General features: G+C 38.7%; 2 protein-coding genes and 1 pseudogene across 2 annotated transcripts; all 3 read right to left on the bottom strand.

Annotated features, from left to right (window-relative positions):
• Nucleotides 1-349: 349 nt before the first annotated feature.
• Nucleotides 350-4850, bottom strand: LOC114567763 (biotinidase). The gene is made up of 7 exons (XM_028596870.1): nt 4782-4850; nt 4129-4290; nt 2637-2786; nt 2329-2480; nt 1599-1779; nt 904-1503; nt 350-828 (listed from the first exon to the last, which is right to left on the bottom strand). Exons 1-7 carry the CDS (start codon nt 4848-4850, stop codon nt 556-558), a joined length of 1587 nt encoding a protein of 528 aa, XP_028452671.1. The 3' UTR covers nt 350-555.
• A 2022-nt stretch (nt 4851-6872) lies between these two features.
• Nucleotides 6873-16377, bottom strand: LOC114568478 (biotinidase-like; annotated as a pseudogene).
• A 1628-nt stretch (nt 16378-18005) lies between these two features.
• On the bottom strand, nt 18006-21426 carry LOC114568312 (biotinidase). The gene is made up of 6 exons (XM_028597864.1): nt 21271-21426; nt 19883-20032; nt 19575-19726; nt 19294-19471; nt 18627-19226; nt 18006-18549 (listed from the first exon to the last, which is right to left on the bottom strand). Exons 1-6 carry the CDS (start codon nt 21418-21420, stop codon nt 18277-18279), a joined length of 1503 nt encoding a protein of 500 aa, XP_028453665.1. The 5' UTR covers nt 21421-21426; the 3' UTR covers nt 18006-18276.
• Between the last annotated feature and the right edge of the window lie 1988 nt (nt 21427-23414).

Below are 23414 nucleotides of genomic sequence, written 5' to 3'. Positions count from 1 at the left end.
GTGTGTGTGTGTGTGTGTGTGTGTGTGTGTGTGTGTGTGTGTGTGTGTGTGTGTGTGTGTGTGTGTGTGTGTGTGTGTGTGTGTGTGTGTGTGTGTGTGTGTGTGTGTGTGTGTGTGTGTGTGTGTGTGTGTGTGTGTGTGACATTAATTAATATTGCCTTTTAAGGAACAAGCTAGTTTCAGGCAGAGGATGTACGCTACTGGTTCAATGTTTGTACGGATTAAGTAATGAACGAATAAAGAGAGTTGTTTTTGATTAATTGCAGTTTGTGTATTAAAGAAGACTAAAGTCAGGGCTTTATGATGTTAAGAGGCAGGCTAGCCCATTTTAATATGGCTCCAGAACATTTTGTTTTTAAAATGTATTTAAAAATGTTCTCCTGACAAACTTAACTATTTCAAAGCAGTTCATTCATTGTCAAATGAAAAAAAAGAAAGAAAAGAAGACAAATGTGTAACAACATACCCACTCTTGGTCAGAACATTCGTTGTTATTCAGTTTTAAAAACTTATTTGATATTTTTCCACTAATACACCTATCTATTTCAAAGCAGTTCATTCATTGTCCAGGTGATACATTCGTCCGTACAGACAGGCAGTGACCAGGCCACCAGTCATGTTTGAGTGTTTCATGGTCACTCTGCCATCTGCAGCTGTTTCCAGATGCTCTGGCTGCTCCAGGACCATCTTGCTAGCCAAAACTGATGTGTACACATATCTGGTCCCAAACTTCCCCTCCAACAGGAAGTCCATTTTAGACTCAGCCTCTTCCACTTCCTGTCCACAGGAACTGGTGTCCAACCCTGCACAGCGGACTAGTGCACACACCTGCAAAAGAGATATGATAAATGTGAAAAGAGTCTAGTTAGGCAGTTTTAAAATATCAATTATTCTCAATCATACCTGCAGGGCCATGCGTGAATACATAGTGTGTGTTCCAGCAAATGCCCCCAATGCGTAGAGCTCTTTACTGTCACCCTGTGGTAACTGCCGGTACTGCAGGTGACAGCAAAAGGTGCCATTACACACATTCACTTTGCCCTCTGTCTCGTTCAAGAGGACAAATGTAAATGGGTCAAAAATCATGGATGAGATGAAGGTGGCAGAGGAGGGAGGAACTGATGAAGCATTTTCAGGAGGGGGAGAATCAGAACAGCTCTCTTGGTGACAGAATCCAGAGTCTGTAGCAGTAGATGATGTGGACTCACTCCTAACTACCCCCTCCTTTGTGGTTACATTCTTCCGCACCCACAGTGGGTCTAAGACTGGCACCCTGGCCACCAGCAGCCTGCCCTCCTCTGGGTCTCCTTTCTGGGCGTAGTGGTAGGTGGCAGAAAAAGGGGTGTAGATACCACTTCCTCTCATCTTCAGTTGGTCATAACGAATGTTGGCCGCTAGCAGGGTGACATTGGCACCTAAGCTGAATGCCTGCTGGACCTGGACCGCGTCCATTAGGGGGGGATGGTTTATCCAGGCTGTTGGGTAGACCAGCTGACGCACACCCTAAAATGGGTGCAAGAAGAGAAGGATGTTAGGAAAAGCGAAGAACAAACAGAAATGTAGAGTTGGGTACAACATTTGAGTGGCTGTTTTTCTACCTTCTCCACCAGGGCAACTGTGGGCTTGTGGAACAAGATGTCAAAGCAGATCATGAGGCCAAACCTTCCAGCAAAAGGTGTATCGAACGTTATGATCTCAGGTTGCGGCGGCGTGTCAAAGTGTGGCTCAAAGAGGAAAAGGTTATGTTTATGGTAGCGAGCCACCAGCAGGCCATCTGAACTGTATGAAAGAAGGTTATGTAAACAGAACACTAGGAAATGATTTATTGATGCACTTGCTTGACTTCAGCTAAACTTCTTTTTTAAAGGTCTACACTGCACCCTTAGTGCTGACTTGGGTTGAACACTTAGGGGACTGATGACGCTTATTCATGAAAATACTCGAGTTTGAGCTGTTTTGGTAGTTATCATTATAAAAGGTTATTTTTAACATGTAAATAACACTTCTCTGGTGTGCCTTAGTACTATACTGCAGTTTCTAACTAAAGTGATGTTGCCACATTTATTGTCAGTGCTTCATGACACAGGGGATAGCTCTGTGATTAAAAGGGGGGGAAAGTGGAGATTATAATAAGTCATGATTGTCACAGCTTTTAATGCACCCACCTATTATAATGCATTCTTTCTAATCCCACCACATACCTTGGTGCACCACATGGAGGGTGCCTAGCCACGAGGTGTGTTAGTAATACCTAGCTTAGACGTTACTACTTAATTATCATAACACCTAAAACCTTTGTCCCCCATATTCTGGTGCCATTTACTGCACCTGAAAACCACGTTGGTGTTAAACAGCCAGCGTCCATCAGAGGGACAGGAGGAGGTGGGGTCAGTCTTCAGGGGGCAGGGCTGCAGGTCAGCCATGTTGGCCACCAGGTAGAGCTTGTTACGACGGGCCATACAGCTCAGACGCTGGAGAACCTGTAAAACACAACCACACTCAAATGTGATTTATATTCACAGACTGGTGCTGCATTAGTGAAGGCTCTGGGCAGCCTAGTGGTGTCTCTATGTCCGTGTATCCTGTCAGCATGGTCGTTCAATGACAACATCAATTCAAAAAGTATGTTTGTGTACCTCAGTGTTGTTGTATTTGCCCGGCTCTGTGCAGGGGTTCCAGCTCTCCTGCTGGGGATCAGGAATGGTTTCTAGGTAGCCAGAGATGGAAGAACGGCTGAAGTTAAAACCATGAAGACCATCTTCTGGAAACACCAGGATCTGGGCACCCTGACCAAGGGAAGATGAGAGTAGAGTAGAGATGAGACAAGCTTCATTACTATTCTGCAGCTATGAACTGTGTGGCAATAACTGTGCTTCTTTGTGTAAATATACAGAGAAATACATCCATTTGTGCTTGAGGCCTTCATCACCAATGACTGTTTCTGTTATGTTTTACACATGACAAATAAAGAACCTTGAGTTCCTGATGACTGAGTTTACTTGGGAACACTAACTCGTTTGCAATAATATATGCTCAAACCTACCCTGCTATCACAAGTTTAAAGGAACACGCCGACTCATTGGGAATTTATCTTATTCACCGTAACCCCCAGAGTTAGACAAGTCGAAACATACCCTTCTCATCTCCATGCGTGCTGTAACGGTGTCTGATGGCTCCAGTGGCATCAGGCCAGCACAGAACATGCAGGTGACTGGTTCCAGCAATCCTACTGCTCCGAATAAGTGACAAAATAACGCCAACATGTTCCTATTTACATGTTGTGATTTATAGAGTCACAGCGTGTACAAAAAACAACGTAACATGAGACACAGCCGTCTTCTAACTGTAAACAAACCGGGAACTATATTCTCAGGTGGAAGAATATAGTACTTGGGCGGAGTGATATGCTCACAGCAAGCCTGTCTGAGAATATAGTTCCCGGTTTGTTTACTGTTAGAAGATGGCTGTGTCTCATGTTACGTTGTTTTGTGTACACGCTGTGACTATACAAATCACAACATGTAAATAGGAACATGTTGGCGTTATTTTGTCACTTTTGTCACAATTTGGAGCAGTAGGCTAGTTGGAACCAGTTACCTGCAGGATCTGTGCTGGGCTAAGCTAATGCTGGAACCGTCAGACAGCATTACAGCACGCACGGAGATGAGAAGGGTATGTATCGACTTGTCTTACTCTGGGGGTTACGGTGAATAAGCTAAATTCCCAATAAGTCGGCGTGTTCCTTTAAGGAATGGCCATTTTATTTATACAGTATTATCCTGACTGTGCTTTTCTGTAACCTATGTCACTGCTCAAACAGAAACTGATTCTTAAATATAGTGGTCTCTGGTTATGATCTAAGCTTAGTTAACTGTTAAATATTCTGCAAATTATAGCGAGTGAAAACTGCAGTGACATCTGAGACTTTACTTAAGGGGTCCAAAGACCAATAGGCTACAGTGGAAAGTTTGAGTGGAAAATTAACAAAAATCGTGATATGCAGAACAAAGTCTCTAATACTGTAACGGTTTTGACTGTCACTTTCAGTGAAGTGAGGAATAAGCAAAAAAAAAAATGTATTTGGCTGAAAAACTAAACATTTATAACTGTCTCCTGACCTGACCATACCTGCTGAGCAGCCTGGGCAGCCTGCTCCTCATAGATATCCAGGTTTTTCTGCATGTGCTGCAGGGCATCGAGGCGAGACAGGGGGACATCAGGCTTCGATTTCAGGATTAAGTTGTGCTCATATACAGCAGCAACATACCAGGAGTCCATGACAGGCTCTGTCTGAACAACGGCCGAAATTAAAGAAAAACTGACAACAACGATCAAAAACATTGTTCCAGTCTTCATTGACAGACATTAATGTTGCAATCAGTTAACGCAACATGCTACTTTTATGGTTACCATAGCGTCTCAGGGGTCCAAAGTCCTACTAGAGGCCTAGGTAAACCGATTTAGAAGTGATAAGAAGCTCCCCTTGCAAAATGGTGTTGTGTTTACAATGTGGGTTTGTGCAGCAGCTCCATGTCTTACATTTTCAAATACTTATTGGAAGTTACATATGTAGGTGGTTTTGTGAATCCCTGGATGACTGCCAGTGACATTATACAAAGTGTATGTCACTTAGTGTTCTACGCAGATCGAAATCTCACATGCGTGATCTCACATGTAGTCTGTTAAATACCACATGGTAGTCTACATTCGGTCTCTCAGAATCTTCTCGCTCTAAAAGGTTCTGATTGGAAGTCATCCAGGAATTCACAGAGCCATAAAACCTTGACATAGTGCAAGATGCTGTCCAGGAAAACACCACACAGACCTCTGATAGTGTGACATTCTGTCATTACCGTGTGAAGAAATAAATAAAAGTCAACATGCTAAAGGGCCTAAATTCTACAAAACAAGGACACACCAAGGCCCTGAGTAATTACTTTCTTTACATATAATAGGGATCTATCAGATATTGTCTTCAGTTTTTCTGCAGTATTCTGTGCAGATGTTAGGGGAAAGAAGTCAAGAAAGTCAAACAGCCCCTCTCAGAGTAGAAAGGAATGTGGCCATAACATGAGGGGGTTGCCACATCCTGTAGGTCAGACATATCTTGGGGTTACAGGCAAACTATATGTTTATAGGCACACTCCTCCGTCAGAGGGCGGCTGAAGAATAAATTGGACCAGGATTGCGCTGAAGCAAAGGGCCAAAGGATCCTGGCCCCAACCAACCAATGGAAGGAGGCGACACCCCGGAGTAGCGGAGTAGAACTGTCTGTACTAGGAAGTCTGGGCCATTTTGCGGAGCTTTCAGAGCGAAGCAAGATCCTGTAATCCTTTTGCTTTATTACTTACAATAAACCACCTTAAATGAGTGAAGTTGTTTGTCTTCTGTCCTAACTGACCAATTGGACCACGTCAACCGCACAGGATGTGGCCTCATTCCTGGTAGAATGACGAACTTCAAATGATGGGGCTCCAGGACCCTGTTGAAACACCCCAACTTTAGCCAGGGCTATACACAGTGCCGTCCATAGTGGGCAGGGTCCCTCCCCCAGCTCAGTGCTTACAAAGCTCCTGAGGAAAGTCTACATTTGCAGGCTCAGTGTCTTGAAATTACAGTGAAGGTAAAGGAGATGGATTTTCTCTGGCGCTAAATGCACCTTTACATCCTTGAAATTTTAAAGCCCTTATATTAGATCATCCCCATCCTCACCTGAATCCTAGGCAAACCTTAGGGGTAAGTGGAGCCCACGCCAATGCTTTAAACTGAATTTTAGCTTAGGACACAACTGATGACTATGACTAGGCCACAGGACAGAATCAGAACTTCTAGTAGATGTACAGTATTATAACAATTGCAAACAGATGAACAAGTGGCTAGCCAGTCAAGCTAATTCAACGATGTAAACTGTTCACACCAGGGGCGATTCTAGGATCAGACCTTGAGGGGGACTCAGCCCCTAATGAGAAAGTGACACGTTGCCTTGCAAAAGTGTTAACCCCTGCTGCTAAATCAATAATTTCATTAGCTGATAATCTCTGAGCTAGCTACTGAACAACAACGTCAGCTAACGTTTTGTTGACCCTATTAAAGGACAATTCCAGCGCAAAATGAACTTAGGGGTTAATAACACATGGGTACAGAGTTGACCGTTCTCTGGGATATGTTTTTATGCTAATCGAATGTGACCAGTTTTAGCGCTAACTGCTAATTAGCTTGTAACGCTAGTAGTCGGGGCACTGGTAAAGTAAAAATAGCACCACACTTCCACGGTAGCATAATGAGGGTACCTCCATGTAAACCAAAGCATTGAGAACGTGTACCGACAGTTTAGTAAAAAGATAAAGACAGTACCGTTCGCGTATACAGGCAGGCGCCATCTTGGGAAAACAGTCTTGACCAGTCGAACCACGAACGCCGTGCAACCAATAACCAGTAACATAGCTCAAGCATGGGGTTCATCGTTTGACTGGTCATGACTGTTTTCCCAAGATGACGCCTGCCTGTATACGTGAACGGTACTTCCAGGACATCCGGCACATGGCTCAGGCAATTATCCTGGAAATGTAATTCCGTTGATGAAGACTAGTAGCCAGGTAATCCAAGTGAGAACTGTGATGGAAACAGAATGTGATTGACATTCAACACATGCACTTTGTTACTGCCACAGGCAGTCAGCAAGGAATTAAACAGATAGACTACCTGGAGGGATTTAGATGTAATTCAGAGTTTTTCTTTGGGCTATCATAGCAGACATGGCAGTCACTCACGCACATTGGTAACGTATAAGACAAAAGACAAATGTGTAACAAGCCCCCCTAAATTTCATCTCAGTCCCCCTAAAAATTACAATAATAAAAAACTTTTTTTTTCTTTATTTAATTTTGGTGTCAGAACATTCGTTTGATGTCAGCACATTCGTTGTTATTCAGTTTTAAAAACGTATTTGATATTTTTCTGCTAATACACCTATCTATTTCAAAGCAGTTCATTCATTGTCCAGGTGATACATTCGTCCGTACAGACAGGCAGTGACCAGGCCACCAGTCATGTTTGAGTGTTTCATGGTCACTCTGCCATCTGCAGTCGTTTCCAGATGCTCTGGCTGCTCCAGGACCATCTTGCTAGCCAAAATTGATGGGTACACATATCTGGTCCCAAACTTCCCCTCCAACAGGAAGTCCATTTTAGACTCAGCCTCTTCCACTTCCTGTCCACAGGAACTGGCGTCCAACCCTGCACAGCGGACTAGTGCACACACCTGCAAAAGAGATATGATAAATGTGATAAGAGTCTCATTAAGCAGTTTTAAAATATCAAAAATATTCTCAATCATACCTGCAGGGCATAGCGCCCATCCACAGTGTGTGTTCCAGCAAATGCCCCCAATGCGTAGTGCTCTTTACTGTCACCCTGTGGTAACCGCCGGTACTGCAGGTGACAGCAAAATGTGCCATTACACACATTCACTTTGCCCTCTGTCTCGTTCAAGAGGACAAATGTAAATGGGTCAAACATCATGGATGAGATGAAGGTGGCAGAGGAGGGAGGAACTGATGAAGCATTTTCAGGAGGGGGAGAATCAGAACAGCTCTCTTGGTTACAGAATCCAGAGTCTGTAGCAGTAGATGATGTGGACTCACTCCTAACTACCCCCTCCTTTGTGGTTACACTCTTCCCCACCCACAGTGGGTCTAAGACTGGCACCCTCGCCACCAGCAGCCTGCCCTCCTCTGGGTCTCCTTTCTGGGCGTGGTGGTAGGTGGCAGAAAAAGGGGTGTAGATACCACTTCCTCTCATGTTATATTGGTCTTTAAGGTTGGTGCTAGCAGGGTGACATTGGCACCTAAGCTGAATGCCTGCTGGAACTGGACTGAATCGAGAAGGGGGAGCGTGTTCATCCAGGCTGTGGGGAAGATCAGCTGACGCACACCCTAAAAGGAGAGGCCAATGTTAGGAAAACAGAAAACCAAATACAGGAATAAGTGGCTGTTTTTCTACCTTCTCCACCAGGGCAACTGTGGGCTCAGAGAACAGGATGTCAAAGCAGATCATGAGGCCAAACCTTCCAGCAAAAGGTGTATCAAACGTTATGATCTCGGGTTGCGGGCGGCGTGTCAAAGGACTGCTCAAAGAAAAGGTTATGTTTATGGTAGCGAGCCACCAGCAGGCCATCTGACCTGTAGAAAAGAAGGTTTTGTAAACAGAACACTAGAAAATGAGGTATTGATGTGCTTGCTGGACTTTAGCTAAAAAAACTTCTATTTTAAGGTCTACACTGCACCTGAAAACCACGTTGGTGTTGAACTGCCAGCGTCCATCAGAGGGACAGGAGGAGGTGGGGTCAGTCTTCAGGGGCAGGGCTGCAGGTCAGCCATGTTGGCCACCAGGTAGAGCTTGTTACGGCCGGGCCATACAGCTCAGCCGCTGGAGAACCTGTAAAACACAACCACACTCAAATGTGATTTATATTCACAGACTGGTGCTGCATTAGTGAAGGCTCTGGGCAGCCTAGTGGTGTCTCTATGTCCGTGTATCCTGTCAGCATGGTCGTTCAATGACAACATCAATTCAAAAAGTATGATTGTGTACCTCAGTGTTGTTGTATTTGCCCGGCTCTGTGCAGGGGTTCCAGCTCTCCTGCTGGGGATCAGGAATGGTTTCTAGGTAGCCAGAGATGGAAGAACGGCTGAAGTTAAAACCATGAAGACCATCTTCTGGAAACACCAGGATCTGGGCACCCTGACCAAGGGAAGATGAGAGTAGAGTAGAGATGAGACAAGCTTCATTGCTATTCTGCCGTCATGAACTGTGTGGCAATAACTGCGCTTCTTTATGTAAATATACAGAGATATACATCCATTCTTGAGGCCTTCATCGTCAGTACCGGTAGTCATGTTTCCATCTAATTGTCAAGCGAATTTTAAGCGAACTTTGAAAATGTCGCACAAAAGAAAAAAAAGAAAATGCGAATTAGAAGTGTTTCCATCAATTGGTTTAGAGCGAATAAACTAGACTACGCTTGGTGTTACGAATGGTTGTAGATTGCAAACCGGCTTGCTAAATCAAAGAGTTTAGAAGCTAAGAAGCTTTTTTGGCTAAATGGAGAGAGGTAGCATTGTACAAGTTGGCCACCTGTGCAGAATACAGGGTTGTGGCAGAGACATTTGGTGTCAGCAAGACAACCGTTTCATATACGCAGTGTGCAGGGCCATAGGATTCAATCTGTTGAACCAATTCGTCAATATACCCGACATGGCTGAGGCACAGGCTATAGGTCCGAAGTCCTACTAGAGGCTGAGGTAAACAGCGCTGACTCAGCAGATCCTTCTGGTTTAGAAGTGATAAGAAGCTCCCCTTGCGAAATAGTGTTGTGTTTACTGTTTGAATCTGGGTTTTTGCAGCAGCTCCATGTCTTAAATTTTCAAATACTTATTGGAAGTTACATATGTAGGTGGTTTTGTGAATCCTTGGATGACTGCCAGTGACATTATACAAAGTGTATGTCACTTAGTGTTCTAGGCAGATCGAAATCTCACATGCGTGATGTCACCTGTAGGCTGTTAAATACCACATGGTAGTCTACATTCAGCCTCTCAGAATCTTCTCGCTCTAAAAGGTTCTGATTGGAAGTGATAAATGATAAATAAAGAACCTTGAATTCTTGATGACTGAGTTTACTTGGGAACACTGACTCGTTGGCAGTATTATATGCTCATAACTACCCTGCTATAAGGAAGGACCATTTTATTGATATGGTATTATCCTGACTGTGCGTTTTAGTAACTTATGTCACTGATCAAACAGAAACTGATTCTTAAATATAATATAAATATTATGAAGTGACAACTGCAGTGACATCTGAGACTTTACTTAAAGGATGCATAGACCAATGCTTTTCCAGTGGAAAGTTTGAGTTAAAAATTAACAAAAATTGTGATATGCAGGACAATGTACTTAATATTGAATACCATACCTGCTGAGCAGCCTGGGCAGCCTGCTCCTCGTAGATATCAAGGTTTTTCTGCATGTGCTGCAGGGCATCGAGGCGAGACAGGGGGACATCAGGCTCCGGGTTCAGGATTAAGTTGTGCTCATATACAGCAGCAACATACCAGGAGTCCATGACAGGCTCTGTCTGAACAACGGCCAAAATTAAAGAAAAACTGACGACAACGATCAAAAACATTGTTCCAGTCTTCGCTGACAGACATTAATGTTGAAATCAGTTAATGCAACACGCTACTTTTTTTATTTACTCTAGCGCCCTCAGGGGTCCGAAGTCCTACTAGAGGCTGAAATAAACAGAGCTGACTCAGCAGATCCTTCTGGTTTAGTGACAAGAAGCTCCCCCCTTGTGAAACAGTGTTGTTTACTGTATAAATCTGGAGTCACATTTACAGTTATATATTGTACAGCAGCTCCATGTCTTACATTTTCAAATAGCCTACTTATTGGAAGTTACATAACATAACTGTGGTTTTGTGAATCCCTGGATGACTGCCAGTGACATTGTACAAAGTGGATATGTCTCATAGTGTTCCACACAGCTCGAAATCTCATCTGCGTGATGTCACATGTAGGCTATAAATGCCAGCTGAATTTTAGCATAGGGCACAACTGATGACTATGACTACACCACAGGACATGAATCAGAACGCCTAGTATTATCACAAATGCAAACAGACAAACAAGTGGCTAGCCAGTCAGGCTATCTTGTTTACATGTATTGCAAGTGTCGCCAGGTATCTCTTGGCCAGACCTATCTCCATGCTGTGGAATAAGGTCTGGCTACACCACACACTGGATAGCAGAAGAAATGCTCTGGGTTGTTTGCATTTTTATAAAACCATTCACAATCGTTTTGGCTGGCACTGAGGTCAGGCGCAGAAAGCGTGGCTCTGCAAAATGGTCTTTTTCGTTATACTCTACTATGACTTTTTCATCACTTTTTTCGACATACTATACTATGACATTTTTATCAATTTGTTTCGACATGCTATACTATGACCTTTTTCACTTTTATACTATACTTTGATTTCCTTAAAGTACTATAGTAAGACTTTTTCACCATACTATGATTTTATGACTATTATTTTATGTGTTTAAATTGGTTGCACGGTGGATCAGTGGTTCGCACTGCTGCAAATAAGCAATGCAGACTCTTTTTGTTTGTATTCAGCATTTTCTTCCAGACTTTTTGTGACATACTATACTATGACTTTTTTATCACTTTATCTACATACTATACTATGACTTTTTATCACGTTTTTCAACATCCTATACTATGATTCACTTTATTTAATATAATATACTATGACATTTATTGACTATTTTTGGACATACTATACTGTCACTTTTAACACTTTTTCGACATACTATACTATGACTTTTTTTAATCACTTTTTCGACATACTACACTATGACTTTTTTCGACATATACTATGACTTTTTGATATACTATACTATGACTTTTTTAATCACTTTTTTCAAGATACTATACTATGACTTTTTTTAGGACTTTTTTCGACATACTATATTGACTTTTTTATCACTTCTTTCGACATATTATACGATGACTTTTTTATCACTTCTTTCAATATACTATATTATTACTTTTTCATGACTTTTTTGACATACTATACTATGACTTTTTTAAGACTTTTTCAACCTACTATACTATGACTTTTTTTAATCACTTTTTCGACATACTACACTATGACTTTTTTTAATCACTTTTTCGATATACTATACTATGACTTTTTTATCACTTCTTTTGACATACTATAGTATGACTTTTTTATCACTTCTTTGGACATACTATACTATGACTTTTTTATTACTTCTTTCGACATACTATACTATGACTTTTTTATAACTTTTTCAACATACTATACTATGAATTTTTTATGAATTTTTCAACATACTATACTATGACTTTTTTATAACTTTTTCAACATACTATACTATGACTTTTTTATGAATTTTTCAACATACTATACTATGACTTTTTTATTACTTCTTTCGACATACTATACTATGACTTTTTTATCACTTCTTTCGACATACTATACTATGACTTTTTCGACATACTATACTATGACTTTTTTAATTACTTTTTTCAAGATATTATACTATGACTTTTTCGACATACTATGCTATGACTTTTTTTATCACTTCTTTCAACATACTATATTATTACTTTTTCATGACTTTTTCGACATGCTATACTATGACTTTTTTATCACTTCTTTGGACATACTATACTATGACTTTTTTATCACTTCTTTGGACATACTATGACTTTTTTATAACTTTTTCAACATACTATAATATGACTTTTTTATGAATTTTTCAACATACTATACTATGACTTTTTAATCACTTCTTTCGAAATACTATACTATGACTTTTTTATCACTTTTTCGACATACTATATTATGACTTTTTTATGAATTTTTCAACATACTATACTATGACTTTTTTATTACTTCTTTCGACATACTATACTATGACTTTTTTATCACTTCTTTCGACATACTATACTATGACTTTTTCGACATACTATACTATGACTTTTTTAATTACTTTTTTCAAGATATTATACTATGACTTTTTCGACATACTATGCTATGACTTTTTTTATCACTTCTTTCAACATACTATATTATTACTTTTTCATGACTTTTTCGACATGCTATACTATGACTTTTTTATCACTTCTTTCGACATACTATACTATGACTTTTTTATCACTTCTTTGGACATACTATGACTTTTTTATAACTTCTTCAACATACTATAATATGACTTTTTTATGAATTTTTCAACATACTATACTATGACTTTTTAATCACTTCTTTCGAAATACTATACTATGACTTTTTTATCACTTTTTCGACATACTATATTATGACTTTTTCGACATACTATACTATGACTTTTTTATCACTTCTTTCAACATACTATATTATGACTTTTTCAACATACTATACTATGACTTTTTTATCACTTCTTTGGACATAATATACTATGACTATTTTATAACTTTTTCAACATACTATACTATGACTTTTTTATGAATTTTTCAAAATACTATACTATGACTTTTTCAACATACTATACTATGACTTTTTTATCACTTCTTTCGACATACTTTACTATGCCTTTTTCAAGATTTTTTCGACATACTATACTATGACTTTTTTATTACTTATTTCGACATACTATACTATGATTTTTTTATCACTTCTTTCGACATACTATACTATGACATTTTTATCACTTCTTTCGACATACTATACTATGACTTTTTTATAACTTTTTCAACATACTATATTATGACTTTTTTATGAATTTTTCAACATACTATACTATGACTTTTTTATTACTTCTTTCGACATACTATACTATGACTTTTTTATCACTTCTTTCGACATACTATACTATGACTTTTTCGACATACTATACTATGACTTTTTTAATCACTTTTTTCAAGATATTATACTATGACTTTTTCGACATACTATGCTATGACTTTTTTTATCACTTCTTTCAACATACTATATTATTACTTTTTCATGACTTTTTCGACATGCTATACTATGACTTTTTTATCACCTCTTTCGACATACTATACTATGACCTTTTTATCACTTCTTTGGACATACTATGATTTTTTTAATCACTTTTTTGACATACTATACTATGACTTTTTTTAATCACTTTTTCGACATACTATACTATGACTTTTTTATCACTTCTTTGGACATACTATACATGACTTTTTTATCACTTTTTCGACATACTATATTATGACTTTTTCGACATACTATACTATGACTTTTTTATCACTTCTTTCAACATACTATATTATGACTTTTTCAACATACTATACTATGACTTTTTTATCACTTCTTTGGACATACTATGATTTTTTTTAATCATTTTTTTGACATACTATACTATGACTTTTTTTAATCACTTTTTCGACATACTATACTATGACTTTTTTATCACTTCTTTGGACATACTATACATGACTTTTTTTATCACTTTTTCGACATACTATATTATGACTTTTTCGACATACTATACTATGACTTTTTTATCACTTCTTTCAACATACTATATTATGACTTTTTCAACATACTATACTATGACTTTTTTATCACTTCTTTGGACATAATATACTATGACTATTTTATAACTTTTTCAACATACTATACTATGACTTTTTTATGAATTTTTCAAAATACTATACTATGACTTTTTCAACATACTATACTATGACTTTTTTATCACTTCTTTCGACATACTTTACTATGCCTTTTTCAAGATTTTTTCGACATACTATACTATGACTTTTTTATTACTTATTTCGACATACTATACTATGATTTTTTTATCACTTCTTTCGACATACTATACTATGACATTTTTATCACTTCTTTCGACATACTATACTATGACTTTTTTATAACTTTTTCAACATACTATACTATGACTTTTTTATGAATTTTTCAACATACTATACTATGACTTTTTTATTACTTCTTTCGACATACTATACTATGACTTTTTTATCACTTCTTTCGACATACTATACTATGACTTTTTCGACATACTATACTATGACTTTTTTAATCACTTTTTTCAAGATATTATACTATGACTTTTTCGACATACTATGCTATGACTTTTTTTATCACTTCTTTCAACATACTATATTATTACTTTTTCATGACTTTTTCGACATGCTATACTATGACTTTTTTATCACCTCTTTCGACATACTATACTATGACTTTTTTATCACTTCTTTGGACATACTATGATTTTTTTTAATCACTTTTTTGACATACTATACTATGACTTTTTTCAATCACTTTTTCGACATACTATACTATGACTTTTTTATCACTTCTTTGGACATACTATACATGACTTTTTTATCACTTTTTCGACATACTATATTATGACTTTTTCGACATACTATACTATGACTTTTTTATCACTTCTTTGGACATAATATACTATGACTTTTTTATAACTTTTTCAACATACTATACTATGACTTTTTTATGAATTTTTCAACATACTATACTATGACTTTTTAATCACTTCTTTCGACATACTATACTATGACTTTTTTTTATCACTTTTTCGACATACTATATTATGACTTTTTCGACATACTATACTATGACTTTTTTATCACTTCTTTCAACATACTATATTATGACTTTTTCAACATACTATACTATGACTTTTTTATCACTTCTTTGGACATAATATACTATGACTTTTTTATAACTTTTTCAACATACTATACTATGACTTTTTTATGAATTTTTCAAAATACTATACTATGACTTTTTCAACATACTATACTATGACTTTTATCACTTCTTTCGACATACTTTACTATGCCTTTTTCAAGATTTTTTCGACATACTATACTATGACTTTTTTATTACTTATTTCGACATACTATACTATGATTTTTTTATCACTTCTTTCGACATACTATACTATGACATTTTTATCACTTCTTTCGACATACTATACTATGACTTTTTTATCACTTCTTTCGACATACTATACTCTGACTTTTTTTAATGACTTTTTCGACATACTATACTATGCCTTTTTCAAGACTTTTTCGACATACTATACTATGACTTTTTTTAATCACTTTTTCGACATACTATATCTTATGACTTTTTTGACATACTATTCTATGACTTTTTTATCACTTCTTTGGACATACTATACTATGACTTTTTTATCACTTTTTCGACATACTATATTATGACCTTTTAATGACTTTTTCGACATACTGTACTATGACATTTGTATCACTTTTTTCAACATACTATACTATGACATTTTTGACATACTATACTATGACTTTTTTATCACTTTTTTCGACATACTATACTATGACTTTTTCTTGACTTTTTCGACATACTATACTATGACTTTTTTATCACTTCTTTTGACATACTATACTATGATTTTTTTAAGCCTTCTAGGGCCCTAGTGATGCTGTGTTGTTTGGAATGTATGTGCAGCAAAAAGTCCCAAACACATGACAGACTCCACCTTTCTCAGCCAGCAGCATGTCTAAGGCAAGGGGGTAAGCTTCGCTTCAGAACTCGAGCCATCATGGCGCCATTTTGTTGCTAACTGGCCATCACCTCCTGTTAGCATTCCGCTGACCGCCATTTTTTTTTTACGTCACTTGACTGCGAATAACTTTACATCTGAAGCGTTTAAAGACTCTATTTGTCCGTTGTTTAGTTCCAAAGAAACACGACAATGTATAAAAGGCTCCATTACCTTGTACCTCACGTTATGGCTCCGTAGCAGACGTTTTTGTAAATATAAGCTAACGATTGTGTCATAACCAAGTGACTTACTGTCGCATAGTAGAGGAATTACCGTATAGTACAGGAGAAGCTCGCAGGCAGTTTCGACGCACATGAGATGTTTAGGTTTAATTACTAATGTTAACTAGCATGTTAGTGATCAATAATTAGCCTGTGCCCATGTTATCTCCTTACATACACCTACAGTCTCCGTATCTGTAAGATTGGGAATGATTGAGATTTCTCTTGGCACAGCTACCAGAAGACTTACAACTTTCAGACACGTTGCTCACGTCACATTCTCTCAGTTGGAGGCTGCGCAGTAAAGCTGGCCATCACCGGAAAAGTGCTTCTAATAGCCTTCACTGGTCTCCGTCCAGAGCAACGGGGTCTATTGGTCCATTATATACTGTCTATGGTCTAAGGCCATCCTATTTTGCAAAGCCATCAAAGAAGTCAGACAAAGAAAAATGACTTTTTTATCATATTTTTTCGACATACTATACTACAACTTTTTTATCACTTTCTTCGACATACTATACTATGACTTTTTTTATCACTTTATTTGACATACTCTACCATGACTTTTTTCGACATAGGGCCTACTATACTACGACTTTTTTTTTTATTATTTTAATTTTTCGACATCCTATACTATCAATTTTTTGTACTATACTATGACTTTTTCACTTTTTTCGACATACTATATTATGACTTTTTCGAAATACTATACTATGACTGACCGAAAGAACGAGATCCAGGGTACAAGCGGCCAAAATGGGTTTCCTCAGGGGGGTGGCTGGCGTCTCCCTTAGAGATAGGGTGAGAAGCTCAGTCATCCGTGAGGAGCTCGGAGTAGAGCCGCTGCTCCTTCGCGTCGAAAGGAGCCAGTTGAGGTGGTTCGGGCATCTGGTAAGGATGCCCCCTGGGCGCCTCCCTAGGGAGGTGTTCCAGGCACGTCCAGCTGGGAGGAGGCCTCGGGGAAGACCCAGGACTAGGTGGAGGGATTATATCTCCAACCTGGCCTGGGAACGCCTCGGGATCCCCCAGTCGGAGCTGGTTAATGTTGCTCGGGAAAGGGAAGTTTGGGGTCCCTTGCTGGAGCTGCTCCCCCCGCATACCGGATAAGCGGACGAAGATGGATGGATGGATGGATGGATATACTATGACTTTTTCACTTTCTTCAACATACTATGATATGACTGTTATTCAATGTGTTTAACTCGGTTGCACCTTGGCTCAGTGGTTTGCACTCCTACAAATAAGCACTGCAGTGTCTGACCATTGGTTTGATCCCAGTCTGGGCATGTCCTTTTTGTTTACATTTTGCATGTTCCTCGACATACTATACTATGACTTGTTTATCACTTGTTTCGACATACTATACTATGACTTTTTTCGACATACTATACTATTACTTTTTATCACTTTTTTCAACATACTATACAATGACATTTTAATCAAATTTTTTGACATACTATACTATGGCTTTTATATCACTTTTTCCGACATACTATACTATGACATTTTTATCACTTTTTTCAACATACTATAATGACTTTCTTGTGATTTTTTGATTACTTTTTTCTTATTCATTCTTATTTAGAACCATTTCCACTTTCACCTACAACTTCACCTTGCACATCTTAACCAGCAATTCAGAGTAGTGACAGCTTTGCAAAAAAAAATCAAAATATCCACTTCAGTTTGATACATAATTGGTATTATTCAACATTTCAATAAAATTCATACTAATTAAAACCATTCCCACTTTTCCAACTATTCTCACTTTTTCACCTCCAGTTTAGCTTTAGAAATGTAGCTATTCATCATTCACAAGTATTTTACGCAGGAAATGCATTTTGTAGTTTTCTCCTGATACACCTATCTACTCCAAAGCAGTTCATTCATTGTCCAGGTGATACATTCGTCCGTACAGACAGGCAGTGACCAGGCCACCAGTCATGTTTGAGTGTTTCATGGTCACTCTGCCATCTGCAGTCGTTTCCAGATGCTCTGGCTGCTCCAGGACCATCTTGCTAGCCAAAACGGATGGGTACACATATCTGGTCCCAAACTTCCCCTCCAACAGGAAGTCCATTTTAGACTCAGCCTCTTCCACTTCCTGTCCACAGGAACTGGCGTCCAACCCTGCACAGCGGACTAGTGCACACACCTGCCACAGAAATATGATAAATGTGATAAGAGTCTCATTAAGCAGTTTTAAAATATCAAAAATATTCTCAATCATACCTGCAGGGCATAGCGCCCATCCACAGTGTGTGTTCCAGCAAATGCCCCCAATGCGTAGAGCTCTTTACTGTCACCCTGTGGTAACCACCGGTACTGCAGGTGACAGCAAAAGGTGCCATTACACACATTCACTTTGCCCTCTGTCTCGTTCAAGAGGACAAATGTAAATGGGTCAAACATCATGGATGAGATGAAGGTGGCAGAGGAGGGAGGAACTGATGAAGCATTTTCAGGAGGGGGAGAATCAGAACAGCTCTCTTGGTTACAGAATCCAGAGTCTGTAGCAGTAGATGATGTGGACTCACTCCTAACTACCCCCTCCTTTGTGGTTACATTCTTTCCCACCCACAGTGGGTCTAAGACTGGCACCCTCGCCACCAGCAGCCTGCCCTCCTCTGGGTCTCCTTTCTGGGCGTGGTGGTAGGTGGCAGAAAAAGGGGTGTAGATACCACTTCCTCTCATGTTATATTGGTCTTTACGAAGGTTGGCTGCTAGCAGGGTGACATTGGCACCTAAGCTGAATGCCTGCTGGAACTGGACTGAATCGAGAAGGGGGAGCGTGTTCATCCAGGCTGTGGGGAAGATCAGCTGACGCACACCCTAAAAGGAGAGGCCAATGTTAGGAAAACAGAAAACCAAACACAGGAATAAGTGGCTGTTTTTCTACCTTCTCCACCAGGGCAACTGTGGGCTCGTAGAACAGGATGTCAAAGCAGATCATGAGGCCAAACCTTCCAGCAAAAGGTGTATCAAACGTTATGATCTCGGGTTGCGGCGGCGTGTCAAAGGACTGCTCAAAGAAAAGGTTATGTTTATGGTAGCGAGCCACCAGCAGGCCATCTGACCTGTAGAAAAGAAGGTTTTGTAAACAGAACACTAGAAAATGAGGTATTGATGTGCTTGCTGGACTTTAGCTAAAAAACTTCTATTTTAAGGTCTACACTGCACCTGAAAACCACGTTGGTGTTGAACTGCCAGCGTCCATCAGAGGGACAGGAGGAGGTGGGGTCAGTCTTCAGGGGGCAGGGCTGCAGGTCAGCCATGTTGGCCACCAGGTAGAGCTTGTTACGACGGGCCATACAGCTCAGCCGCTGGAGAACCTGTAAAACACAACCACACTCAAATGTGATTTATATTCACAGACTGGTGCTGCATTAGTGAAGGCTCTGGGCAGCCTAGTGGTGTCTCTATGTCCGTGTATCCTGTCAGCATGGTCGTTCAATGACAACATCAATTCAAAAAGTATGATTGTGTACCTCAGTGTTGTTGTATTTGCCCGGCTCTGTGCAGGGGTTCCAGCTCTCCTGCTGGGGATCAGGAATGGTTTCTAGGTAGCCAGAGATGGAAGAACGGCTGAAGTTAAAACCATGAAGACCATCTTCTGGAAACACCAGGATCTGGGCACCCTGACCAAGGGAAGATGAGAGTAGAGTAGAGATGAGACAAGCTTCATTGCTATTCTGCCGTCATGAACTGTGTGGCAATAACTGCGCTTCTTTATGTAAATATACAGAGATATACATCCATTCTTGAGGCCTTCATCGTCAGTACCGGTAGTCATGTTTCCATCTAATTGTCAAGCGAATTTTAAGCGAACTTTGAAAATGTCGAAAAAAAAAAAAAAAAGAAAATGCGAATTAGAAGTGTTTCCATCAATTGGTTTAGAGCGAATAAACTAGACTACGCTTTGGTGTTACGAATGGTTGTAGATTGCAAACCGGCTTGCTAAATCAAAGAGTTTAGAAGCTAAGAAGTTTTTTTTGGCTAAATGGAGAGAGGTAGCATTGTACAAGTTGGCCACCTGTGCAGAATACAGGGTTGTGGCAGAGACATTTGGTGTCAGCAAGACAACCGTTTCATATACGCAGTGTGCAGGGCCATAGGATTCAATCTGTTGAACCAATTCGTCAATATACCCGACATGGCTGAGGCACAGGCTATAGGTCCGAAGTCCTACTAGAGGCTGAGGTAAACAGCGCTGACTCAGCAGATCCTTCTGGTTTAGAAGTGATAAGAAGCTCCCCTTGCGAAATAGTGTTGTGTTTACTGTTTAAATCTGGGTTTTTGCAGCAGCTCCATGTCTTAAATTTTCAAATACTTATTGGAAGTTACATATGTAGGTGGTTTTGTGAATCCTTGGATGACTGCCAGTGACATTATACAAAGTGTATGTCACTTAGTGTTCTAGGCAGATCGAAATCTCACATGCGTGATGTCACCTGTAGGCTGTTAAATACCACATGGTAGTCTACATTCAGCCTCTCAGAATCTTCTCGCTCTAAAAGGTTCTGATTGGAAGTGATAAATGATAAATAAAGAACCTTGAATTCTTGATGACTGAGTTTACTTGGGAACACTGACTCGTTGGCAGTATTATATGCTCATAACTACCCTGCTATAAGGAAGGACCATTTTATTGATATGGTATTATCCTGACTGTGCGTTTTAGTAACTTATGTCACTGATCAAACAGAAACTGATTCTTAAATATAGCGGTCTCTTGTTATGAAGTGACAACTGCAGTGACATCTGAGACTTTACTTAAAGGATGCATAGACCAATGCTTTTCCAGTGGAAAGTTTGAGTTAAAAATTAACAAAAATTGTGATATGCAGGACAATGTACTTAATATTGAATACCATACCTGCTGAGCAGCCTGGGCAGCCTGCTCCTCGTAGATATCAAGGTTTTTCTGCATGTGCTGCAGGGCATCGAGGCGAGACAGGGGGACATCAGGCTCCGGGTTCAGGATTAAGTTGTGCTCATATACAGCAGCAACATACCAGGAGTCCATGACAGGCTCTGTCTGAACAACGGCCAAAATTAAAGAAAAACTGACGACAACGATCAAAAACATTGTTCCAGTCTTCGCTGACAGACATTAATGTTGAAATCAGTTAATGCAACACGCTACTTTTTTATTTACTCTAGCGCCCTCAGGGGTCCGAAGTCCTACTAGAGGCGGAAATAAACAGAGCTGACTCAGCAGATCCTTCTGGTTTAGTGACAAGAAGCTCCCCTTGTGAAACAGTGTTGTTTACTGTATAAATCTGGAGTCACATTTACAGTTATATATTGTACAGCAGCTCCATGTCTTACATTTTCAAATAGCCTACTTATTGGAAGTTACATAACATAACTGTGGTTTTGTGAATCCCTGGATGACTGCCAGTGACATTGTACAAAGTGGATATGTCTCATAGTGTTCCACACAGCTCGAAATCTCATCTGCGTGATGTCACATGTAGGCTATAAATGCCAGCTGAATTTTAGCATAGGGCACAACTGATGACTATGACTACACCACAGGACATGAATCAGAACGCCTAGTATTATCACAAATGCAAACAGACAAACAAGTGGCTAGCCAGTCAGGCTATCTTGTTTACATGTATTGCAAGTGTCGCCAGGTAATCTCTCTTGGCCAGACCTATCTCCACGCTGTGGAATAAGGTCTGGCTACACCACACACTGGATAGCAGAAGAAATGCTCTGGGTTGTTTGCATTTTTATAAAACCATTCACAATCGTTTTGGCTGGCACTGAGGTCAGGCGCAGAAAGCGTGGCTCTGCAAAATGGTCTTTTTCGTTATACTCTACTATGACTTTTTCATCACTTTTTTCGACATACTATACTATGACATTTTTATCAATTTGTTTCGACATGCTATACTATGACCTTTTTCACTTTTATACTATACTTTGATTTCCTTAAAGTACTATAGTAAGACTTTTTCACCATACTATGATTTTATGACTATTATTTTATGTGTTTAAATTGGTTGCACGGTGGATCAGTGGTTCGCACTGCTGCAAATAAGCAATGCAGACTCTTTTTGTTTGTATTCAGCATTTTCTTCCAGACTTTTTGTGACATACTATACTATGACTTTTTTATCACTTTATCTACATACTATACTATGACTTTTTATCACGTTTTTCAACATCCTATACTATGATTCACTTTATTTAATATAATATACTATGACATTTATTGACTATTTTTGGACATACTATACTGTCACTTTTAACACTTTTTCGACATACTATACTATGATCTTTTTTTAATCACTTTTTCGACATACTACACTATGACTTTTTTCGACATATACTATGACTTTTTGATATACTGTACTATGACTTTTTTAATCACTTTTTTCAAGATACTATACTATGACTTTTTTTAGGACTTTTTTCGACATACTATATTGACTTTTTTATCACTTCTTTCGACATATTATACGATGACTTTTTTATCACTTCTTTCAATATACTATATTATTACTTTTTCATGACTTTTTTGACATACTATACTATGACTTTTTTAAGACTTTTTCAACCTACTATACTATGACTTTTTTTAATCACTTTTTCGACATACTACACTATGACTTTTTTTAATCACTTTTTCGATATACTATACTATGACTTTTTTATCACTTCTTTTGACATACTATAGTATGACTTTTTATCACTTCTTTGGACATACTATACTATGACTTTTTTATTACTTTTTTCGACATACTATACTATGACTTTTTTTATAACTTTTTCAACATACTATACTATGAATTTTTATGAATTTTTCAACATACTATACTATGACTTTTTTATAACTTTTTCAACATACTATACTATGACTTTTTTATGAATTTTTCAACATACTATACTATGACTTTTTTATTACTTCTTTCGACATACTATACTATGACTTTTTTATCACTTCTTTCGACATACTATACTATGACTTTTTCGACATACTATACTATGACTTTTTTAATTACTTTT

Source organism: Perca flavescens, chromosome 14 (genome assembly GCF_004354835.1).
Source record: "Perca flavescens isolate YP-PL-M2 chromosome 14, PFLA_1.0, whole genome shotgun sequence".
NCBI lineage: Eukaryota > Metazoa > Chordata > Actinopteri > Perciformes > Percidae > Perca > Perca flavescens.
This window is presented reverse-complemented; position numbering and strand designations above follow the sequence as displayed.

What these genes read in the sequence shown, in the direction of transcription:
- LOC114567763 (XM_028596870.1), bottom strand. Translation starts at nt 4,850, where the DNA reads ATGACAGAATGTCACACTATCAGAGGTCTGTGTGGTGTTTTCCTGGAC. An exon ending in GCATCTTGCACTATGTCAAG is followed by an intron (nt 4,291 to 4,781) that starts GTTTTATGGCTC and finishes GCCGTTGTTCAG; the next exon opens with ACAGAGCCTGTCATGGACTC. An exon ending in CAGTTGCCCTGGTGGAGAAG is followed by an intron (nt 1,504 to 1,598) that starts GTAGAAAAACAG and finishes CACCCATTTTAG; the next exon opens with GGTGTGCGTCAGCTGGTCTA.
- LOC114568312 (XM_028597864.1), bottom strand. Translation starts at nt 21,420, where the DNA reads ATGGACTCCTGGTATGTTGCTGCTGTATATGAGCACAACTTAATCCTG. An exon ending in CTGCCCAGGCTGCTCAGCAG is followed by an intron (nt 20,033 to 21,270) that starts GTATGGTATTCA and finishes TCCCTTGGTCAG; the next exon opens with GGTGCCCAGATCCTGGTGTT. An exon ending in ATGGGCGCTATGCCCTGCAG is followed by an intron (nt 18,550 to 18,626) that starts GTATGATTGAGA and finishes TTTCTGTGGCAG; the next exon opens with GTGTGTGCACTAGTCCGCTG.